Source organism: Xyrauchen texanus, chromosome 35, assembly GCF_025860055.1.
Source record: "Xyrauchen texanus isolate HMW12.3.18 chromosome 35, RBS_HiC_50CHRs, whole genome shotgun sequence".
Classification (NCBI taxonomy): Eukaryota; Metazoa; Chordata; class Actinopteri; order Cypriniformes; family Catostomidae; genus Xyrauchen; species Xyrauchen texanus.
Genome location: NC_068310.1, coordinates 4,987,534 through 5,010,335, shown reverse-complemented (window position 1 = coordinate 5,010,335; position 22,802 = coordinate 4,987,534). Strand labels below are relative to the sequence as shown.

The window sequence follows — 22,802 nt, the reverse complement described above, 5'->3', positions numbered from 1 at the left end:
ATGTATCAGATTACATCTTTTAACTTAAAACTTGATTTTGATCATTAAGTCTCCTCACATTCAATCTCTTTCTGTCACATTCCTCATTAATGGGCTCTTTGAAGTCACACGACGGGTGGGGGATCTTGATTATGAGGTAAAGCGAACCGATGAGGGGGCGCACGTCAAATAAATCACCACAACATCCAGAAATTGTGGAGGGAGGTGGTTCCTGTGACGTTGGCTATGGTATTTCCGGAGAGGGCAGAGCTCGGGCAAGAGGTGAATAAAAAACCTAATCATAAGACTCCGGTCACTTGCAGAGAACACCTCTCACCGTACCAGCTCGTAGGGGTTGCCAAGTTGCAACAAGACTTTTGCAAATGTGTTCTCACCTCTACTGGGTCGTACAAACTTCATCCAGCACCACATCGAGACCGAACCGGGAGTGGTGGCACATAGCCGTTCCTATCGCTTGCCAAACACAAAAATAAAATAGTTTGGGAGGATTTGGATGCGATTCTCAATATGGGGGTAATAGAGGAATCCCACAGCGATTTGTCCAGCCCGGCACCTTCACCCTCTGCTCGGATCACGCCTCACTCCAATGGATGAACCGCATAAAGGATACCAATGCGCGGATCACCCGGTGGTATCTGGCTCTCCAGCCTTTTAAATTAAAGGTGAGGGAGGCGGAACAGAGCAGATGTAATCTCTGATTAACCTCTCAAAGCATTTGCTGATGATGGGGGTCAGAGCAACAGGACGCCAGTCATTTAAGCAAGTGATTTTGCATTGCTTTGGTACAGGCACAATGGTAGACATTTTAAAGCATGTGGGAACCACAGACAAGGAGAGGGGAAAGTCTGAGGATGCATACCGGAATGCCGCTTGGACCCGTGGCTTTATGGATATTCAACCGTCAGAAGGATAGGGTTACATCTGCTACAGAGACGGAGAGTGAACCTAACCTCTGTAGCTTTAGCCGCGGGAGCTCTCTCCACGAGGGCGGTGTTTATTTCCCTCGATATGAGCTTAAAAAGTGTTTCGATTGTCCGGGAGAGAGGCATCGATGTTCATGGAGGAGTTTTTAAACCCTTAGTAGTCTGTGATGATATTAATTCCCTGCCACATTCTTCTAGAGTCGGTGGTGTTGAACTGTCCTTCAATCTTGTCCTTGTACTGGCCTTTGGCTGCTCTGATAGTTTTGCGGAGGGCATAACTGGCTTGTTTATGCTCCTCTGCATTCTTGGAATTAAAAGTGGCGGTACATGCATTATATGCCACACGAACATCGCTATTAATCCATGGTTTCTGGTTTGGGTAGATCCTTATAGGTTTGGTCAGTACAACGTCCTCTACGCATTTGCTGAATCATGATCCGGTATCAGCGTAAAACTTGATAGCGTCATCAGAGGCAGACCGGAACATCTCCTAGTCCGGGAGTTACAGATAGTAACTATCCCAAATGGATAGTTCTGACTGTAAATTCTGATTAGATGAGTCACATTTCAGTGATGTTTTTTTTAAAGGTACTGCATGTATAATGATGTATTGAAGGTATAACAGAATATCTACCATTTGACACATTCTAGAGAGGCTCGGTATGTCGTGTCATGTGAGAAGAGGAACAGTACTGCATCTGTTCATACCTGAATGGCAGCCAGGTTCTTCTCATCTTGTGAGGGGGACTGATGGATGAAGCGGAGCCAGTTAGCATGACGAGGGTTACTCGCATCCAGAATGTACAGCAGGTCACCTTTATTCCCTCGCACCTGTAGCACCACACAAATTCAACCATTAATCACGTGCACAGGTCCCTGGCATCTGAAGTTCAGGTACACACTGCTATCAGGTGATGAGCTAGGAGTCAAAGACAAGTCAACAATGATAATAGTCATTAGTTAGTGCTTTAACCACATAAGTTGTAGGGTTCAGCAGAAGGAGGTCTTGGTGAATTTGTATTAAAAGTTTGATTTTGGGTTTATTTGCAGTGTGAGATTGCTTTATGGAACATGCACACAAGAAGTGTCCCACAATTACAGCCAATAGGAACAAATTTGATGTTTAACCCTTATGTTGTGTTAAGAGTTATTTTGATCCAGACAAATTATAAATTTTTTGTACTATTTTGTTTTATATATATACTTATATATATATATATATAATATATACTTATACCAATTAGAATACAATTTTTTGACTTTGTTCACATATGGTATCTGAAAACACACAAAAAAATTGACCATTTGCTTTAAATTTTATTGGTTTTATTTCACTATGTTACACCTGTTGTGTTTCTGATCAGAAATGACTGGATTAGACAACAAAACACAGAATTTTTCCAGAGCATCCAAATCCTTTAGATGAGCAAATATGTTTTTGTTTGCACACACAAAGTCCTCGGACATGTGCACACACATAACATACACACATTCACACATAGACACACATAGAGGTCGACTAATTTAGCGTTTTTGCCGATTAATCAGCACCGATGACGATTTTTGGAAGTATCGGCAAAAATCCACAGCGATAATTTTCCCCCGTTGTGTCCGGTGCTGGAGCGGCTGGTAAGGGTGCGCTGTTGTTATACAATATGAGAGAGGCATATAGGAGGTGAAATAAAAACCATCACTGATGCCTTGTGGTGGTTGTTTTGACAAATGGGACTGCACGTTGAATGCACGGAGCTGAACAATGCAGATTTAAAACACCAACAAATAAAAGGTATGTATACAGTACATGTTGTCATTTCATTATAACGTAATTAATTTCTTGACTAGATGCTGCATTAATAGAGAACAGTAGTATTTTTGCAGACAAGGCTGAAAGGATGCTAACATAAAAGCTATCCTCAAGCGGTTAGAACAATGTGACAAAAAACACGCAAGTCTTACCCAAATGTTTAAATAAACTTTATTGCCATCTTTTTGCATTCAGTCACTTCATGCTTTAGCCAGCTAAGTTGTATATTTAAAGATAGTAAGAGATTTTAGAAAAATATCTTCATGCAGTCATGAGAAACGTATAAACAAATCAGAAATGCATCTGATTTTAATTTAAGATTATATCACAGTAATATGTATTTTTGTCATTTTGATTAGATAATCATCAAATGATCGGTGTGTGTGTGTGCGTGTGTGTGTGTGTGTGTGTGTGTGTGAGACAAGTTTCTCACTGAGAATTTAAATGGGCGTAACAGTGCAAAATACAAACAAAAATCTTATAGAAGCATTGAAAAAAAAGCAGAAGACATTTATTTGCTTGCCTTAGTTTCACATTAAAGACCCAATTACCAGATTTGAAGTAATTGTTGTCTTGGTTTTAGGTGTTTACCTCACACTTTTTACACCCCTAAGGCATGTAAAAAGTGTCAAATATAAAATACAGCATGTAAGATGTTATGTACGTACTGTTCATTGTTAGTTGATGGTAATTTCAACATTTACTGAATACATTTTTCAGATGGCAAAGCCTTTAAAGCAAGTACCATTGTGGGAGTATTTTACTGAAGTGTCGCCAGGAAAAGCACAGTGTAATATCTGTGACAAAATAATCAGCATGGGAGCATTAACATCTGCAGGTAAAACTACCACCAACATGTGGAGTCATCTTAAGCACAATCATACAGCAGTTCAGTTTGGATGTATATCTTTTATTTACTTTAATATTTATTAATATAGTTAATATTTATATATTTATTTTATTAAAAAAAGTACAAAACATTTTCATGGTTCTGTCAGTAGGCCTACTGTTTATTTTTGTAATAAAGTTCAGCATTATTTTACTTTAAATGTTGTTTTTTCATGCAGTATCAATTTTAAAAACGAATCGGCCGATTAATCGGTTATCAGTTTGTCTTCCCAAATTAGTTATCCATCCATCCATCCATCGTCAACCGCTTATCCTGTGTACAGGGTCGCGGGGGGCTGGAGCCTATCCCAGCTAACATTGGGCGAAAGGCGGGGGACACCCTGGACAGGTCGCCAGTCCATCGCAGGGCAAATTAGTTATCATATCGGCAAAATCCTATATCGGTTGACCTCTAGACACACACACACACAAAGTGTGTTGTGCGCCCTTTTCTTTCCATGTGCACACTTTCAGGAATATTTCAAGATCTACTTATCATATTATGTTGTGTTTATGAGTAATAAGGAAAAATGTGACAAAAAGCCACTCCTGTTTAATATATTTATGTGTGTCAGTGGGAACTTCATACACTGATACTCACTGTGGACTCTTTGTGGAAATTTGCTCATTGCATTCTACAATCTGAGACCTTTCCAATGATATATAACAAATGGCTATCTCATCTTGTTTATGGTTTAACCAACTGTAAATATAATTGTTGTGGTAACAAATTTGCAAATGATGAGAATGAAATAGTTCTTATTTGTCAGCCAATTAAAAAGAATTATTTAAGAATTGGTAAGATCAGCTATATGCATTCCTATGACACCTATTTTGTTCCGATCAAGCAACAGGTTATTCATTTATTATGCAATTTTTATTATTATAATTATTATTATTCACATGTGTCCCCCACTGGACCAGTTTAAGCTCAGTTAAATTAATCATTATATAAATAAAAAATATATATAATTTAAAAAACAAATTCAAAAGAAGAGGTACAAAAGTCATAATTACTAAAATAGAACAGTTAATAAACAGTTATGTGGAGACTGCACTCAGAGCTACCAAGCACAACACTGCACAAATAGAAACCAAACAAACAACAAAATGTCCTGTCAATAAAAAAGCAAGTTAAACCAAGTTGTTGAAAGACTAGTGAACCCAGATGTCTTAAGTCAGATGTCAAACAGGACATAATTTAATCCTTTATGTACACAGACTGTCCCACTTTCATATGTGATGTCTGAAATACCAATCATCTTAAAGATGGAACATTTGTGTCTTCACACAGGTCTCTCTTACAGGTTCGCTCCTAACAGATAACTTTCTCTCCACTGTCTTTGGATGCCAAATATTATTGTATACACTACAGCTAATAGTAGCTTCTTCTAACTAATCTTGAAAGGTAAATTATAACTGCCTGCATCATAACACACAAGCAGCATGAAAGAACAGCACAGTGAAAGACTACATACTAAGATGATACATCATAAAAAATTATGCACAGAAGCATATCATTTAAAAGTTTAGCTCACTGTACTTTGGGCAGAATGGTGTCATCAGGGCAGGCAGGTCAATAAATCACAAGCCTAATGTGGTTAAACAACTCAACCTGATCTGATGATTAAAAAGTTAATACAGCTGAAAATAAATCTGAATATTGAAAGGGCAGATGTTTGATGGCATGTTAGAGATATGGCATGCACATGAACTGTGTATCAGGCCTGTAGTTCTGTTGGCACAGAAGAGTCAGTGTGAATGAATCACAAGGCTGGCATTTCTGGTTCGATTTATCTTTGTCTGGAGGTGAGCAGTGATGCATCCATTTGAAGAATAGCAACACCAATTTCTAAAAGATGTTGAAAGAAATAGTTCAACAAAAATAAAAATTCTGTCATTATTTAAATACCCAATGTACAGTAAAAGTAGTCGATATGACTCATGCACTATAATCCAAGTCTTCTGAAGCATATGATCAATTTGTACAACAAATCAATTTCATTTAAGTTGCTAATCACTCGCGAATCAAATAATTGATTAACCAGAGCTCCCTAGTAACCACCTAGCAATGCGAAGAAAAAAAACATTAGTACACATTAGCAAGCAAGTGCATAGCAAACGGCTGGCAACCACACACACACAACACCCTAGCATTGTGGTGGTAAGTTTTGCAAGGGCAACTATCATTTTTTGTGTTCCTGTGCATACAATAAACAAATGTTCATTATCATATAAATTATTAATGTTACATAAAGAGGAAAAAAGCCAAAAACTATTTAGGATTTTTTTTTTTTTTTAAACATGTGTATAAGATATGAGTTTCCTTTGAAGTGAAACATTTGACAGAAACACACAAAAAACTTGTGGTGACACAAGGACACATTATGGGTAATATGATGGAATCATTGTTGACTCTAGTCACCCACCTCCCACATGAGCCGTGGATCCATGCTTTCATCCAAATCACACAGCATTCGCTTCTCCCCTGCAAAAGGACCAAACTTCTCATCCTCTGAAAAAAAGAGTGCGTTTTAGAATTTGGACTGTGTCCGTGTTCAAATTCTCAACATGATCAAGGATATGAAAGACTTGATTCTCCACTCTTACAGCTCATCCTGGGACTTTACACATCTACAGATATGTCACAGAGTGTCCGCAGAGAAGTTTCAGAACATTATTAAGGGTAAACGGCGTATCATTTATATGCGTTCTGAAATCCTGAGATGACACTTCTTATGGCTCCTGATGGCACCTTCCTTTTGAAGGCCAATTTGATGTTTTCCACCCCAATTAAATTCAAGCGAAGAAAATGGAGCTGGAGAAACTGAACTGGGGTGAATCTCATGAGAACACGAATAGATCATAAATCGCAAAAAGGCACGCACATCAAGTCAAGAGATTATAGGGTGCAGAATCCTTAACGTAACAATCCAAAGTATACAAAATAAGAAACGAGCATCTGCAAAGCACCCATAAAGAGAATTTTTAATAGATAAGTGATGTTTCTAGCATCCCACTCTTCCTCAGACTTAAACGTCATTGTGGTGGGGCGGAGGGCGGATCGGGTCGTGATTCTACACACCCAGTCTCTTATCAGGCTAATTAAGACTCCGAGAGGGATAAAGGCTGACTGCAGAAGATGGTGGGGAAGAGAGAGATCATTTACAGGCATGTCCGTCACGTGTGTGTTTGTTTCTTTTGTTTAAATGTATTATTAAAACTATTGTTTATATCGTCAAGCCGGTTCTTGCCTCCTCCTTTCCCTTACATCCCATTACAGTCACTGTAACAATCCTCTTTATGTGAGGTTAGAAGGTGTGTGTGTGTTTCCTTTTTTCCTTTAGATCATAATTTACCACAAAATCAAAAGAAGAATAAAAAAGGAATATATTTTATTATTATTGTTTTTATTATAATTTCTTAAAATTGCATTGAATGTCTTACATTCATACATACATATATATATAAATATATATATATACACACTCACCTAAAGGATTATTAGGAACACCATACTAATATTGTGTTTGACCCCCTTTCGCCTTCAGAACTGCCTTAATTCTACATGGCATTGATTCAACAAGGTGCTGAAAGCATTCTTTAGAAATGTTGGCCCATATTGATAGGATAGCATCTTGCAGTTGATGGAGATTTGTGGGATGCACATCCAGGGCACGAAGCTCCCGTTCCACCACATCCCAAAGATGCTCTATTGGGTTGAGATCTGGTGACTGTGGGGGCCATTTTAGTACAGTGAACTCATTGTCATGTTCAAGAAACCAATTTAAAATGATTTAAGCTTTGTGACATGGTGCATTATCCTGCTGGAAGTAGCCATCAGAGGATGGGTACATGGTGGCCATAAAGGGATGGACATGGTCAGAAACAATGCTCAGGTAGGCCGTAGCATTTAAACGATGCCCAATTGGCACTAATGGGCCTAAAGTGTGCCAAGAAAACATCCCCCACACCATTACACCACCACCACCAGCCTGCACAGTGGTAACAAGGCATGATGGATCCATGTTCTCATTCTGTTTACACCAAATTCTGACTCTACCATCTGAATGTCTCAACAGAAATCGAGACTCATCAGACCAGGCAACATTTTTCCAGTCTTCAACTGTCCAATTTTGGTGAGCTCTTGCAAATTGTAGCCTCTTTTTCCTATTTGTAGTGGAGATGAGTGGTACCCGGTGGGGTCTTCTGCTGTTGTAGCCCATCCGCCTCAAGGATGTGCGTGTTGTGGCTTCACAAATGCTTTGCTGCATACCTCGGTTGTAACGAGTGGTTATTTCAGGCAAAGTTGCTCTTCTATCAGCTTGAATCAGTCGGCCCATTCTCCTCTGACCTCTAGCATCAACAAGGCATTTTCAGCCCACAGGACTGCCGCATACTGGATGTTTTTCCCTTTTCACACCATTCTTTGTAAACCCTAGAAATGGTTGTGCGTGAAAATCCCAGTAACTGAGCAGATTGTGAAATACTCAGACCGGCCCGTCTGGCACCAACAACCATGCCACACTCAAAATTGCTTAAATCACCTTTCTTTCCCATTCTGACATTCAGTTTGGAGTTCAGGAGATTGTCTTGACCAGGACCACACCCCTAAATGCATTGAAGCAACTGCCATGTGATTGGTTGATTAGATAATTGCATTAATGAGAAACTGAACAGGTGTTCCTAATAATCCTTTAGGTGAGTGTATGTGTGTATAATATATATATATATATATATATATATATATATATATATATATATATATATATACACACAGGTGAAACTCGAAAAATTAGAATATCGTGCAAAAGTTCATTAATTTCAGTAATTCAACTTAAAAGGTGAAACTAATATATTATATAGACTCATTACAAGCAAAGTAAGATATTTCAAGCTTTTATTTGATATAATTTTGATGATTATGGCTTACAGCTTATGAAAACCCCAAATTCAGAATCTCAGAATATTGTGAAAAGGTTCAGTATTGTAGGCTCAAAGTGTCACACTCTAATCAGCTAATTAATCAGCTAAACACCTGCAAAGGGTTCCTGAGCCTTTAAATGGTCTCTCAGTCTGGTTCAGTTGAATTCACAATCATGGGGAAGACTGCTGACCTGACAGTTGTGCAGAAAACCATCATTGACACCCTCCACAAGGAGGGAAAGCCTCAAAAGGTAATTGCAAAAGAAGTTGGATGTTCTCAAAGTGCTGTATCAAAGCACATTAATAGAAAGTTAAGTGGAAGGGAAAAGTGTGGAAGAAAAAGGTGCACAAGCAGCAGGGATGACCGTAGCCTGGAGAGGATTGTCAGGAAAAGGCCATTCAAATGTGTGGGGGAGCTTCACAAGGAGTGGACTGAGGCTGGAGTTACTGCATCAAGTGCCACCACACACAGACGGGTCCTGGACATGGGCTTCAAATGTCAAACGTCTTACCTGGGCTAAAGAAAAAAAGAACTGGTCTGTTGCTCAGTGGTCCAAAGTCCTCTATTCTGATGAGAGCAAATTTTGCATCTCATTTGGAAACCAAGGTCCCAGAGTCTGGAGAAGAATGGAGAGGCACACAATCCAAGATGCTTGAAGTCCAGTGTGATGTTTCCACAGTCTGTGTTGGTTTGGGGAGCCATGTCATCGGCTGGTGTTGGTCCACTGTGCTTTATTAAGTCCAGAGTCAACGCAGCCGTCTACCGGGACATTTTAGAGCACTTCTATGGGCTGAAATATTTGCCACCAGAAACTGAATTTGAACCATTTATATTTGAATTTGAATGGCTAAACTTGAATAATTGCATTGAAAAACTGAATTTGAATCACATAATTTGAAATTGTATTGTTTAATTAAAATTGAATTTATTCAAAAACTGAATCTGAATTGTATCATTTGAAATTGAATTTATTCGTTTGGAACTGAAGTCCAATAAAATTTGATCCTCACTGAAAATTAAACTCTCTATATATCTTCACATTCACTTCTCACAATTCAGGTTCAGTTCTCAAATTCAATTTCAAGTTACTGAGACAGACATCCGGGTAGTTGGAGGATGAAGGAAGAGCAATCGAGCGCAGATCGATAGATAGCGTTCATAGGTTGATTTCACGTGACGTCACGCTGCTGCATCGCGAGCGCGCAATTCAGATGGAGGGCAGGAAGTGAAATAGCTGAGGATCTGCCGTCTGGCAAAATGCCAATGTTTTGTGTAGTTTACGGCTGCTCCAATCGTTCTAATCGAGAAAAGGGAAAGGGTTTTTATAGAGTACCGAAGATTGTCACTCATAAAGGTGAGAAATGTAAAAAGCTCACAGAACAACGCCGTAAAAGTTGATTTTTAACGTACGTCTGCGGTCGGGAGGAGCAGAGTCTGTTAATGCCTGTGTCTGCAGCGACCACTTCGTCGGAGGTATGTTAGCTAGCCAACGTGTTTTTTGTGTCTGTGTTTATATAGCATTAGGTTGTCATTAAATGCTCATTTACTTAGTAATGCTTATTAAGTTACCGGTAGTCTAATATGGACTTGATTGGGGCTTTTTAGGTTGCCCTAGCGCTTGTCTAATCTTTCGGAGTCTATTGTCCCATTGGAGTAAGGAGGAGGGAGAGGGATAATAATCAGTCAGTCCAGTACCTGAGCCCTCACACATGTAGTGTCCAATACCTGATCCCTGCTTCTTGGCTCTGATGATGATAAGTAAGAGGACATGGAGTAGTAGTACCTGAGCTCCGACACATATCAGTCTGTTAATATGTTTTCAACAAGTGTAATACTTTTATCCACTAGTCCAATTGTACTGGCTATATGTATTATATGTAATGAAATGGATTCTAATCTGTTATTGCACACCATGTTCTTGTTATTATAACAATTGTTGAAAAATCTAATCTTGTAAATAAACCACCATGTATAATTCTGTCTTCTCAATGGCATTTAATCTTTTCATTTAAATTATACAACAGCCAGAACTCACAAAGACCACACTCATAACAATAGTCAAAATGTAATCTTGTCTCATACAACCGTATTGATATAACAGCAATATCACACAGCCCACTTTCAAGAGTGCCTGGATCCTTTCATTACATTACACATGTGAGTTTGTAACTTGCTGTCCCAGTATTTCTGGAAGTATACCGTTTCTAAAAAGCCTAACATCATCCTAAAGTTCAAGATCGGGCAAAATCCTTTCAACAAAAATGTCATTGTGGTTCCACACAACAAAATCACAGTACTCAGCGTCTACAATGTGAAGCTGTCCCTGAACTTGGTAGAAGTAGTCATGAGTCCGGTCCAGCATGACATTATCCCCATCATTGATGAGGCAGAAGCCCTTTTCCCCAGCACACAAGCGCAGATTGGCTTCATCTTGGTGAGAGTGTGGACACTAAAATCACAGAGAGAAGGACACGTGAACAATAGATTAACAAATATATTTTCTGCCTTTTTGCTCAGTTTAGGACTTGAGACACGACTCAGTCTCGAGATTTAGGGACTTTACTACAACAGAGACTGTAATATTACCTTAATCTTGCAGATGCCAGTTCCGTGACAGTCACAAGCAACAATCCCATCAGGGAGGACCCCATGTATGGCCACTTGGGGTTCAGCCAGAGACCACTGTCCATACAGGAGAAGCCTGCATGCTCCCGACCCATCAGCTTCTCATAGACTCCTCTGGCTTGTGCTTCATGTTTGCATCCATAACTGTACACAGTACACATGCAAAACATGAAAAGGAAATGATTACTTAGTATTGGATGTGTAGAGCTAGTTCAGTGATTTAAATGCCATTTCCCTAACCTCTATACTTAGTTCTACTCCTGCATAACCATAGTCTTATAACCCTATAACTAATAACTAACGTGCACCAAAGCAATGTGTTACTATACATTTCATTTAATATTCCACCAGTAAGATACATTTACTTAATAGACAAGCTTCTTTTTATCCAAATTATACCCTCTGTTGTCAGTGTTTCTTTTCTGGACATAAACACTGTTTACACGAGGCCTTACCTCTGCCTTACCCTAATTCAAACCCTAAATACCTTGTAGCGGCTGTGGTGAACCTATATGCTTCTGGGTAGCATATGGCCTTGATCAAGCTCTTGGATGGTTGCTGGGGTTGGTCTTAATAGCTTGTTTCAGCTTGGAAGCAGTTATGCGTCCAGCTCTTTGCCTAAACCAAATCCTGCTTGCACTCTGACTTCGAGTTGCCCTCTCTACAGCCTGGACCTGGGACATGATGAGCTCTTCTAGCTGGAATACCTGGCATAGCTCTCCAAGCTCTTTGGGGGTAGCTGCAGAGTCTCTGGTGTTCTGTATTCAAGAACAGTTTTAGGAAGCATACTAGATTTGGGGATGAATTCTTTGTAGTAAGGCTCCCTAGCCATCAGTGCTGCACTCCTTGGACAGTTTTTGCTTAAAGTCTCAAAAAACTAGCATATGTTTCTGACCCTCTCTTCACTCTTGGGCATGAAAGTGATTTCCCAACCTGGTTTTCAGTTGTCCTGCCATCAATAGAACGGTCAAGCTTTTTTTTTTTTGGCTTTAGCAGAGAAGTCGATCAGAGCTACTGGAGCAGCAGGAATCTGAAAATAAGTTAACACAAAGAAGATCATTAAGTCCACATTTCTGTGGTCCATAACCATAACATATCTATATGCAGTATAAATCTGGCGTTTATCCTATGGCTGTGAGCAAAACAGGTAAGGCTATCATCACAGGATTGAGATGCCAAACTGTGTTTATGTGGGTCTTTGCTGTCTTAGCTTCTCTTTGTCCAACAGGGAAATTGTGACTGACCACATTGTCACAAGCTACACATGTTAAGGCAGAATATAGAATAGAAATAATTTAATAAAACCCCAACATTAGGTATGATGGAATATAATGAAAATCCCCTAAAAGAAGATGAAATGTAGGCTAGATGAAGACAAGCAATCTGCCTGATTAAGTAACCAAAGGGGCACAATATAAACATTAATTTAACATCATAATTTAGCCTACAGTTACAGTGTCCAAAAAATACAGTGTCACCTTACCTTTTTTACATGTGATGGCATCAGCCACTTGCACTGCTCTGTTGTGCAGGAAGCTGTATCGCTTTCTTTCGAAGTGTAAATGTGCTATTTTTGTGTTCTAGTCAAACGGAATTAACTAACTTATGCATTCAATTCAAATGAATAGGGCTAGTGCTATGGTGTAATTGCCCTGAAGTTTATGGCCTTACATTATGCTAGCACCTGCCAAACACAGCGACACATAACTTACACGCTTACTACTCTCTCTCTCTCTCTCCCTCTCAGTAACGTTACTCTGACAATGACAACGACGAGGAGAAGTTATCGGGAAAAAAATCACACTGAAGACATGACCAGTCTACTTGGCGGCGGCTAACACTAGCTACGTTTGCAACAACATTTTCACCGGAGGAAGAGGCAAACGCTTAGAAATAATAAACACCAGGCAAAAATGTTGTTACAAGAGCTAGTAGGCTACCATAAAAACGTGGGATTATAGCTACTGTTTGCAACGTCGGAGAAAGATTTAATTTCCCTGTTTCTAAAAAATAGCTATAACATTAACAACAGTTAAACAAAAGATCGTTAGATCGTAAAAAAAAAATTCATTACCGTATTTGTCCCAGCCGAATCCATGGTGGTGGTGGTCACGCAAGTCAGGCAAGCACTTCTTCTTTGTTTCATGGCGGGTAACGTACTGTGCTCCAAAACATTGGTGCTGATTGGCCCAAGAGGAGTCCTATGCGCCAATGAACACTATCTATCGATCTGCGCTCGATTGCTCTTACTTCATCCTCCAACTACCCGGATGTCTGTCTCAGTAACTTGAAATTGAATTTGAGAACTGAATCTGAATTGTGAGAAGTGAATGTGAAGATATATAGAGAGTTTAATTTTCAGTGAGGATCAAATTTTATTGGACTTCAGTTCCAAACGAATAAATTCAATTTCAAATGATACAATTCAGATTCAGTTTTTGAATAAATTCAATTTTAATTAAACAATACAATTTCAAATTATGTGATTCAAATTCAGTTTTTCAATGCAATTATTCAAGTTTAGCCATTCAAATTCAAATATAAATGGTTCAAATTCAGTTTCTGGTGGCACATATTTCAGCCCATACACTTCATGCTTCCTTCAGCAGACAAGCTTTATGGAGATGCTGACTTCATTTTCCAGCAGGACTTGGCACCTGCCCACACTGCCAAAAGTACCAAAACCTGGTTCAATGACCATGGTATTACTGTGCTTGATTGGCCAGCAAACTCGCCTGACCTGAACCCCATAGAGAATCTATGGGGCATTGCCAAGAGAAAGATGAGAGACATGAGACCAAACATTGCAGAAGAGCTGAAGGCCGCTATTGAAGCATCTTGGTCTTCCATAACACCTCAGCAGTGCCACAGGCTGATAGCATCCATGCCACGCCGCATTGAGGCAGTAATTAATGCAAAAGGGGCCCAAACCAAGTACTGAGTACATATGCATGATTATACTTTTCAGAGGGCCGACATTTCTGTATTTAAAATCCTTTTTTTATTGATTTCATGTAATATTCTAATTTTCTGAGATTCTGAATTTGGGGTTTTCAAAAGCTGTAAGCCATAATCATCAAAATTATATCAAATAAAGGCTTGAAATATCTTACTTTGCTTGTAATGAGTCTATATAATATATTAGTTTCACCTTTTAAGCTGAATTACTGAAATTAATGAACTTTTGCACGATATTCTAATTTTTCGAGTTTCACCTGTATATATATATATATATATATATATATATATATATATATATATATATACACACACACATACACACACACACACACACACACATATATACATATATATACACACATATATACATATATATACAAATACATATATATACACACATATATACATACATATATATATATATATGTGTGTGTGTGTGTGATATATATATATATATATATATATATATATATATATATATATATATATATATAAACAATAAAGTCTTTTTTCAGCTGTTTTATTTGTTTATTTATTTTTGCATTGTGTAATTATTTTCAAGACAATTAAACACATTTTCCCCCCATAAACACTTTTAATTCATCCTCACAATTAAACGTTTCACTTTTTTCAGTAATTTCCATTTTTCTCAAAGATAATTCTCATTAGAAACTGTAATTAAAATAATCATGTCTACTCATTTTATTTTTTGAATCGGAAACAAATCAGTCTAATAAATAATGTCATCACGATTTATAAATATAATATAACTTTTTTTCGTAATGATAATCTGGGGGGATGTTCTCAAAGGAATATTCTGGGTTCAATACAATTTAAACTCAATTGACAACATTTAATGTTAATTCCCACAAAAATTCCTTTTCCCTTCTTAAAAACAAAACAAAAAAAGAGGTTACAGTGAGGCACTTACAATGGAAATCCTGAATATTCCTTTAACTGCCATACAAATGATGCAAAAATGCAAACAATGTACAACAAATATAATGTATTCACAGTGTAGATGAACTATTTTAATTTGATGACAACGGCGGCAAATACCAAGTTATATCTGAGTTTTAATGTAATAACAATACGTGTAAAAACGTGATTTTTTTTGGCGGAAACGGCGGTTACCATGGAGATTGTTTGTAAGGGACGTGGCAGCACACGTAAGCAGCATATACAGGAATGCAGATACGGCTAGACCTTCATTCCAAAAGCAACAACATAAGCATTTCTCCAGTATTTCCTGCTGTGTGCATACTTGATGTTTCATGCGGAGAGTTTGTTTTGATGTGGACGAACCTTCTCGACTGCTCTGGCAGTGTACAACCCATCCGGTCCTGAACATTAGAGGACTTCAGCACGAATCTGTCCGGCACGTACATGACCAACATTCTCACTACCTCACAAAAAACACCTTTCTTAAGAAATGCACGAGTTAAAAGTATTAGGTTAGGCAGGTTAACGGATCATTTAGCAGTTATTCTCTGCTCGCTGTAAATCTCAGTCCAGACAGCTCTTCCATGTTACTGTCCAGGAGAGAGCATCTGCGTTCTGATTGGCTGGTGTCCCTACAGAGAGAGAGTGTTTCAGCGCTGTGATTGGTAGAAAGTTTCTGAACTTCACCGTTGTTGAAAAGGAATGAGATTCCGCGTTCTGATTGGTTTAAAGTTTGTGCCCGTGAGCTACATATTGTCTTTCCCAGGAAAGTTCCCCACAAAATAAAATCACCATTATTAATGAATTAAACGGAAATATGGAGGAAGAATACATTTATTATTGTAGTTGTTGTTGTTGGGTAGAGTTACAATATTCTGGTTTTCCATTTTGAATGCAAACTTTAATACAGTGAAAAAGACACCTCTATTTGCATAACATAAGTATAAATAAATTTAAAAAAAATCACATTCTTTTTTGAATGTCGATGTACTAAAACAAAATATTTGATGCCATGAGTGTACCTGCATTTACTATTACTATTATTTTGAATGGCCATGGAAAATTAAGCAATGTGACAATTTGAACTGGTCGCAAAAAGTAGTCCGTTAATTTACCTGATGAACTTTCACCTTTTGCTGACCCTTTATGCTTTGCAGAGCTAATGTGTATTTTTAGCAACTGACACATAAGTGCCAGCTTTACATGTTATAAATTCTGCTTCCCACGGATCTCGACCTGGACGAACGCATTGGGATTTTTTGTGCAAATCTTTTGTAAATTTGCACTTTCGTTTGGGCATTGCTTTGTTTCAACTCAGCTGTAATTTGCTGCTCCTGTCAAGCAACTGTTTGATGCCGAACACAACAGCGCTTCGCGGAGAGACTGACAGGCAGGAATTTGGCCAATAGTTGCTGCAAGCCTCTGATAATCGACCGATTATCTGCCGTGTGCGAGAAGGCGGGACTTAAAAGAGGGGAAAGCAATGCAAATATGCGTGCGCACAAGATGAAGTATTAGACCAGATGCACATCATAATGCAACTAAAGGCCGGAAATTTTCGCAATTGTTTAAATTTTTTAAATCCCGGCCTGACGCTTTTTTTAGGTCCGAAAAAGAGGACGTATACTAACAACAAAAGGGTGACCAATCATAGTTTAAAACATGTAGAAAATCTTTAATTATAAAGTATGACTTTAAGATCACAGTGTTGATGTACAGAAGATAGATAGATACAATTATATGGAATTTTATAATGAAATTAAAATGTGTAAATATTAATAAAATTAAATTATTATTAGTTGTATTATTATAATCATTATCATAAAAAAGGGGGGGGTGGTCTGGAGATGGGGTGCACAACCATACATGTTTTTTTTTTTTGTTTTTTTTTATGTCCCGGGAAATGGTCCTGATTTAAACATATAACTGCATTTAATCTAATATATATGTAGCGGCACATATAAACAATCCTAAAACCGCTAAGGAGCTGAGTGGAGGAATAACTTCTGTGATGCGTTTATCCTTGAAGCTTGCATGTTGTTTTATTTTGTACAGGTTTCACGGTCAACAAAATATGTGCTCCAGCACTCACCCCCATTCTTCCATGAACACACACAACAGGTGTTTTAACCCCACTTAATTAATGACACTCCCATTATCGTTTGGTCACATGATTTTCCCATTACATGGCTCCTACATGCCAGCCCCTAATTATTATAAATCAATAATTATATTAAATACACATAGGAGACATTTATAAATACAAGATCTCAAAATACAAAAACATTTTTTACCTCAAATGTTTGCACATTTACAATACATCAATTATACAGTACTGAGTCCTTGTAAAGTCCATAACACAGTGTCAGCACAGAGTGAATTTACTTACAATCGATGTAAAGTGAAAAACATATGGTGTGTCAATGTGATAAGTCAATGTCTTTTTTCTCTTTTAAAGAAATATTTCAAATATCCACCTCTTCCAGAAGGCAGATTTTTGTCACTGGTCTAATCAAACAGTTTGTCTCGGTCTTAAGTCTCACTTGACGAACAAAGTCTTGATTATCTGGGAATGTCTGAATCACTTTTCCAGTTATCCATGAATTACGTGGTGCCAAGTCATCAACCAAAAGCACGAAATCACCAGGAACGAAGTTGCGAGATGGAGCTGACCATTTTTGCCGCTCTTGCAGTTGAGGCAAGTACTCCTTTGTCCATCGTTTCCAGAATAGGTCTGATATATATTGCACCTGTTTCCATCGACGACGAGCATATATATCCTCCTTTTGAAAGACCCCTGGTGGCAATGATGGGGTAGTCTTTAACAGCAGCAAATGATTGGGTGTCAGTGCTTCCAAATCATTGGTGTCAGTAGATTCCTTAGTAATGGGACGTCCATTAATAATGGCTTCAACTGTATGAAGACCTTCTTCATCAAGGTTTTGTGTTCTTAAGGTGGCATTAAGTACTTTTCTTACAGACCTAATCATTCTTTCCCATATGCCTCTGTGATGTGAACCAGTTGGGGGATTAAAAATCCACTTTATTCCCTTCTGCAGAAGCATGTTCTTGATCTGAGATTGGTTACAGCATTCAATAGCTTGCCTTAACTCGCGTTCCGCTCCATGAAAATTTGTACCATTGTCAGATTGTATTTCCAAGACTTGTCCACGTCTTGCGATAAATCTTCGCAGTGCGTTAATAAAGGAATCAGTATCCAATGATTGTACCACTTCAATATGAATAGCACGAATGGCTAGACATGTGAAGATAACTCCGTATTTCTTCACAATACTTCTGCTATTAATTTCAAAGGGTCCAAAACAGTCGACTCCGACGTATGTAAATGGAGGTTTATCTGGAGAAACTCTATTCAGAGGCAGGTTTGCCATCTGTTGATGCCCTGGAGCTGCTTGCAAACGCTTGCAGATCACACACTTGGACAATATCGTCCTTATGGCTCCACTGGCGCCAGGTATCCAGTACCTCTGATGCAACCTTGATAGCATATAGTTTCGACCACCATGATCCACCTCTTGATGTATATGTTTAAGAATGAGGTCTGAGATGTGAAAATCCTTAGCAAGTATAGCGGGATGTTTTGTCTCTTCAGGCATAACTGCCCTACTCAAACGTCCACCGACTCTTAAAACACCTTCTTCAAGGATGGGATTGAGCTTATATATGTGACTGTTCTTTTTCACATTTTCCCCCTTTTGCAAGCTTGAGATTTCATCAGAGTATCTTTTTCTTTGGCAGTAACGAATTACCTCTAATTCAGCTTTCTTTAGCTCTACCACAGAAAGCTCACTTTTGGCACATTGTGCCTTGATTTTCTCCATTTCCTCTTTCAAATGTTGTGTTTGTTGGTTGTTCGTTCATGCCAGATTGTATTAAAGACATACTCAGTAAATTCCTCTTCTGGCTTAGATTGAGGAGTAATTGCTTAAATCTGAGGATTCAAGCCACTGACTGCTTCAAAAAGGTCCAAGAGGAGAAATACTGGATGAAGTATGTTGTAACGTCCATATTCTCTTCTATTTGTACAGCATTGACTGTGACACTTGATTTTATCTCTGGATCATCTAGTGAATATTCCCCCAGGTCAATAGGATTAACTGGCCACTCCTGTTCAGGCAAAAGAAGAAACTGAGGTCCAAACACCCAATTCTTGTTCTTCAGGAATGATTCCACTCTCAACCCTCTAGAAGCTATATCTGCTGGATTAATTGCAAAGTTCACATACCGCCATTGTGATGATCGAGACACCTTTAGGATTTCCGAAACTCTGTTGGCGACAAATGTTTAGAGACTTCGTTTTTGATATATTTTAGTACAGAAGTGCTGTCGGTCCAGAAGACAGAGTCTTGAAAGTCCATGCACAGTTCCAATCTCCACATTGAATCCATTCGACTTGCCAGTGTTGCAGCAGTAAGTTCCATTCGAGGGATAGACACCAACTTCAAAGGAGCTACTCTAGCTTTCCCCATTACAAAGGCGACATGCGATTGTGAGTCAACATTATGCAAAAGCAGATACGAAACTACTCCATAACCATCTTCACTTGCGTCGGAAAAGTGGTGTAATTGTGCTGTGCTCACTTCTCCGAAACCCGTTGGTTTGAAGTATCTATCGATTTTGAAGTTTTCCAATTCACGCAATCCGTCCAACCACTTGATCCACTCCTGAGCATTTGAAGCAGGAATAATTTCGTCCCAGCCTAGTTTCTTCCTGCACAAATATTGCAAGATCTTTTTTGCATACAAAATTACAGGAGACAGGATTCCTAAAGGATCATAGACAGAACTCATGGTAGCCAGGATCCCTCTTTTGGTCAGAGGTCTTTGGTCAGAGGTGCTGCAACACAATCTTGAACTTGAAGGCATCAGATTGTATGCACCATTGTACTCCAAGCACTCTTTCCACTGGAAGTAAGTCTTGGTCCAAATCCAAATCCTTCACATTGTTTGCTCTTAAATTCCAGAGGAATTTTGCCAGAACATCTCAATTGTTACTTTTTTTTTCACTGACAAAATCCCTTTTGTCAGTGAAAAACCTCCTTTCGCACAAATAGCAACAAGGTCGTGATACAGTGAAACAGCCTTTTCATCTGAATTTACTGACAACAGACAGTCATCCACATAAAAACAATGCAAGATTGCTTCAATAACGTCCTTGCTGAAGTTTTTGTTGTCTTCAGCACACCTTCTGAGGGCAAAATTTGCACAACTGGGTGATGAAGTAGCTCCGAAGAGATGCACAACCATGCGATGCTCGACCATATTTTGAGTAAGGTCACCATCAGGCCACCAAAGAAATCTCAGCATATCTGCATCATTTTTTGGCACACTCACCTGATGAAACATGGCTTCAATATCTGCTGTGATTACAACTCTTTCCTTCCTGAATCTGGATATCACTCCAATCAATGAACTGGTGAGATCTGGACCCTGTAACAGTTGGGTATTCAAAGATATCCCTCGAAATGTAGCACCACAATCAAATACAACCTGGAGCTTTCCTTTTCGTGGGTGATGGACACCGTGATGGGGTATGTACCATACCTTCCCGTCGCTAAGTCTTAAGTCCTCCGTTGGCACTCTCTCTGCATAACCTTTAGAAATAAGGTCTTTCATGAAAACAGAGTATTCAGAATGAAATGAAACAAGGTTTTTTCAACCTTTCTTTAGGTTCAGAGCACGCTGTTCCGCAATTGTCCTGTTGTCTGGCATACAAACATTTTTCCTCCTCAAAGGTAAGCCAATAGAATAATGACCATCTACAAGCTTTAATGAGTCTGTTACCATCTCGATGAACTTGTGATCTTCTCTTGAAAACCCAACTTGTTCATTTTTGTTACACTCAGGAAAATCAACCTTGAATTGTTGTTGCCAAAGCTCCCAAGTTTGAAACTGAAATCCTGTTAACTGTAACATCAGGATACTCAAAAGCAGACTGGTCACCACTATCTCCTCTTAGTGGACCATTTACGGTCCATCCCAACCTGGTTTTAATTGCAAATGGTCCATTATTGACACTGCAGATCACTTGAATTGGCTCCATAACCCTTGGGGCTTTGATTCCTATTAGCAGTTCAACTTCAGAGTCCATTTCAGGTAGAGTCACAGGTTTCAGATGTGGCCATCTCTTTAGATCCTTTTGTCTTGGGATGTTTCCACTATGCACAGGCATGGTATTTTGTGTATAGGCATTAGGCAATTCCCAAATGTCGTCTTTATTCAAACCAGCCACCTCTAATCCAGAAACAACATGGGTAGTTGTAACTTTCTCCTGTCCCATAGTACGCAAGAGAATATTAGTCTTTTTACCTGAAAGACCAAGTCTGTTCATCAGTGCAGGTGTACAAAATACAGCAGTGCTACCTTGATCCAGAAAAGCATAAGTAATCACAATCTTATTTCCTTTTTTAGATTTCACTTGTACAGGAACTATGGAAAGTTTACATTCAAATTCACCAGCCCCAATAAATCCACTGGACTCAACAGATCCCGGAGCACTGCCCATTAAAGTGTCCATTTGTCTCCTGATGGGTTTTGAATCGGTCTCCTTTTCTCTTGGGTAGATGTGAAGTATACTTGGGTGCCTAAGATTACACACTTTACATGAAAGGCGATTTCTACAATCTCTACTGATGTGCCCTGTGCACATACAGCCAAAACAAACGCCATTCTCTTTTAAGAACGTAATCTTCTCACCATGACTCCTCTTTTCCAATAGAGGGCACAATTCCAGAGCATGTCCATGTCTACAAAACAAACAACTCTTGTTGCCAGGTGAAACGATTTCTTTTTTGTAGGTTCCAATTTCTGATTTATTTCCCATTGCTGTAACGGTAGTAGCAAAACTGCTTCTTTTAGATTTAAGATAAGACTGAGACTTGCCTTTGTTCAACAATTTACTTCCTGTTAATGCTGGACCATCCTGTATGTCTCCGAAAACTGGATCAGTCATTATTTTTACTTGTCTTTCAACAAAGTTAACAATGTCGCTGAAGGTAGCTCTTTGATTGACAGCTTCCTGCAATTCACAGACTTCAGATCTCCATTTTTCCCTCAATTTGTATGGTAATTTCTTCACTACAGTCAACATATTAGAGGGTGTATCCAACTCATGAAAATACTGAATATCTTCCATGGAGTTACAACAGCTTCTTAGGAACAGACTATAATCCTGTAAAGCTCTGACATCTTCACTTTTGATATTTGCCCATAAGAGAGCCTTTTCCATATAGGTAGATGCAATTATATACTGGTCACCAAAATGCTCTTGTAGTAAACCTTTGGCCCTTAAATACCCACGGTCAGCAGGCATATGCTGGCAACTTTTTATAATCTCTTTTGGGTGACCCCTAGTATACTGTTCAAGAAAGTATAAGCGATCACTAGGGCTTTCAGTTTTACGCTCCACACCACTTTCAAAAGGATTTCATGAAGGCATGATATTGCAGAGGGTTTCCATCAAACACTTGAATTTCCTTTTTAGGCAAAGATGACAAACACTGTTGTTGAATCAGTAAAGATGTAATTTCATTTTGTTTATCCATAATATGGAGTACTTGATCAGTATTTCCTGGACCAGCATTCACATAACCACTCGGAATTGTTTTACTTGACTTTGAGATGTTCTGGGAATAAATTGTCTGAGAAACATTCCCCTTGTTTGCCTTGGCACCTGCAATGCCACCATCCTTAGAAGAAACAATTTGTTGCGT

The 22,802-nt window shown here is 38.7% G+C and overlaps 1 protein-coding gene across 1 annotated transcript in view; it reads right to left on the bottom strand.

Annotated features, from left to right (window-relative positions):
• Positions 1-15,525, bottom strand: part of LOC127628661 (PR domain zinc finger protein 5-like) — a 100,621-nt gene extending 85,096 nt beyond the window's left edge. The window contains 4 exon segments of the mRNA XM_052105443.1: positions 1,632-1,754; positions 6,045-6,130; positions 9,076-9,102; positions 15,462-15,525. Coding sequence (XP_051961403.1) covers positions 1,632-1,754; positions 6,045-6,130; positions 9,076-9,102; positions 15,462-15,525 — 300 coding nt within the window.
• Positions 15,526-22,802: the final 7,277 nt, after the last annotated feature.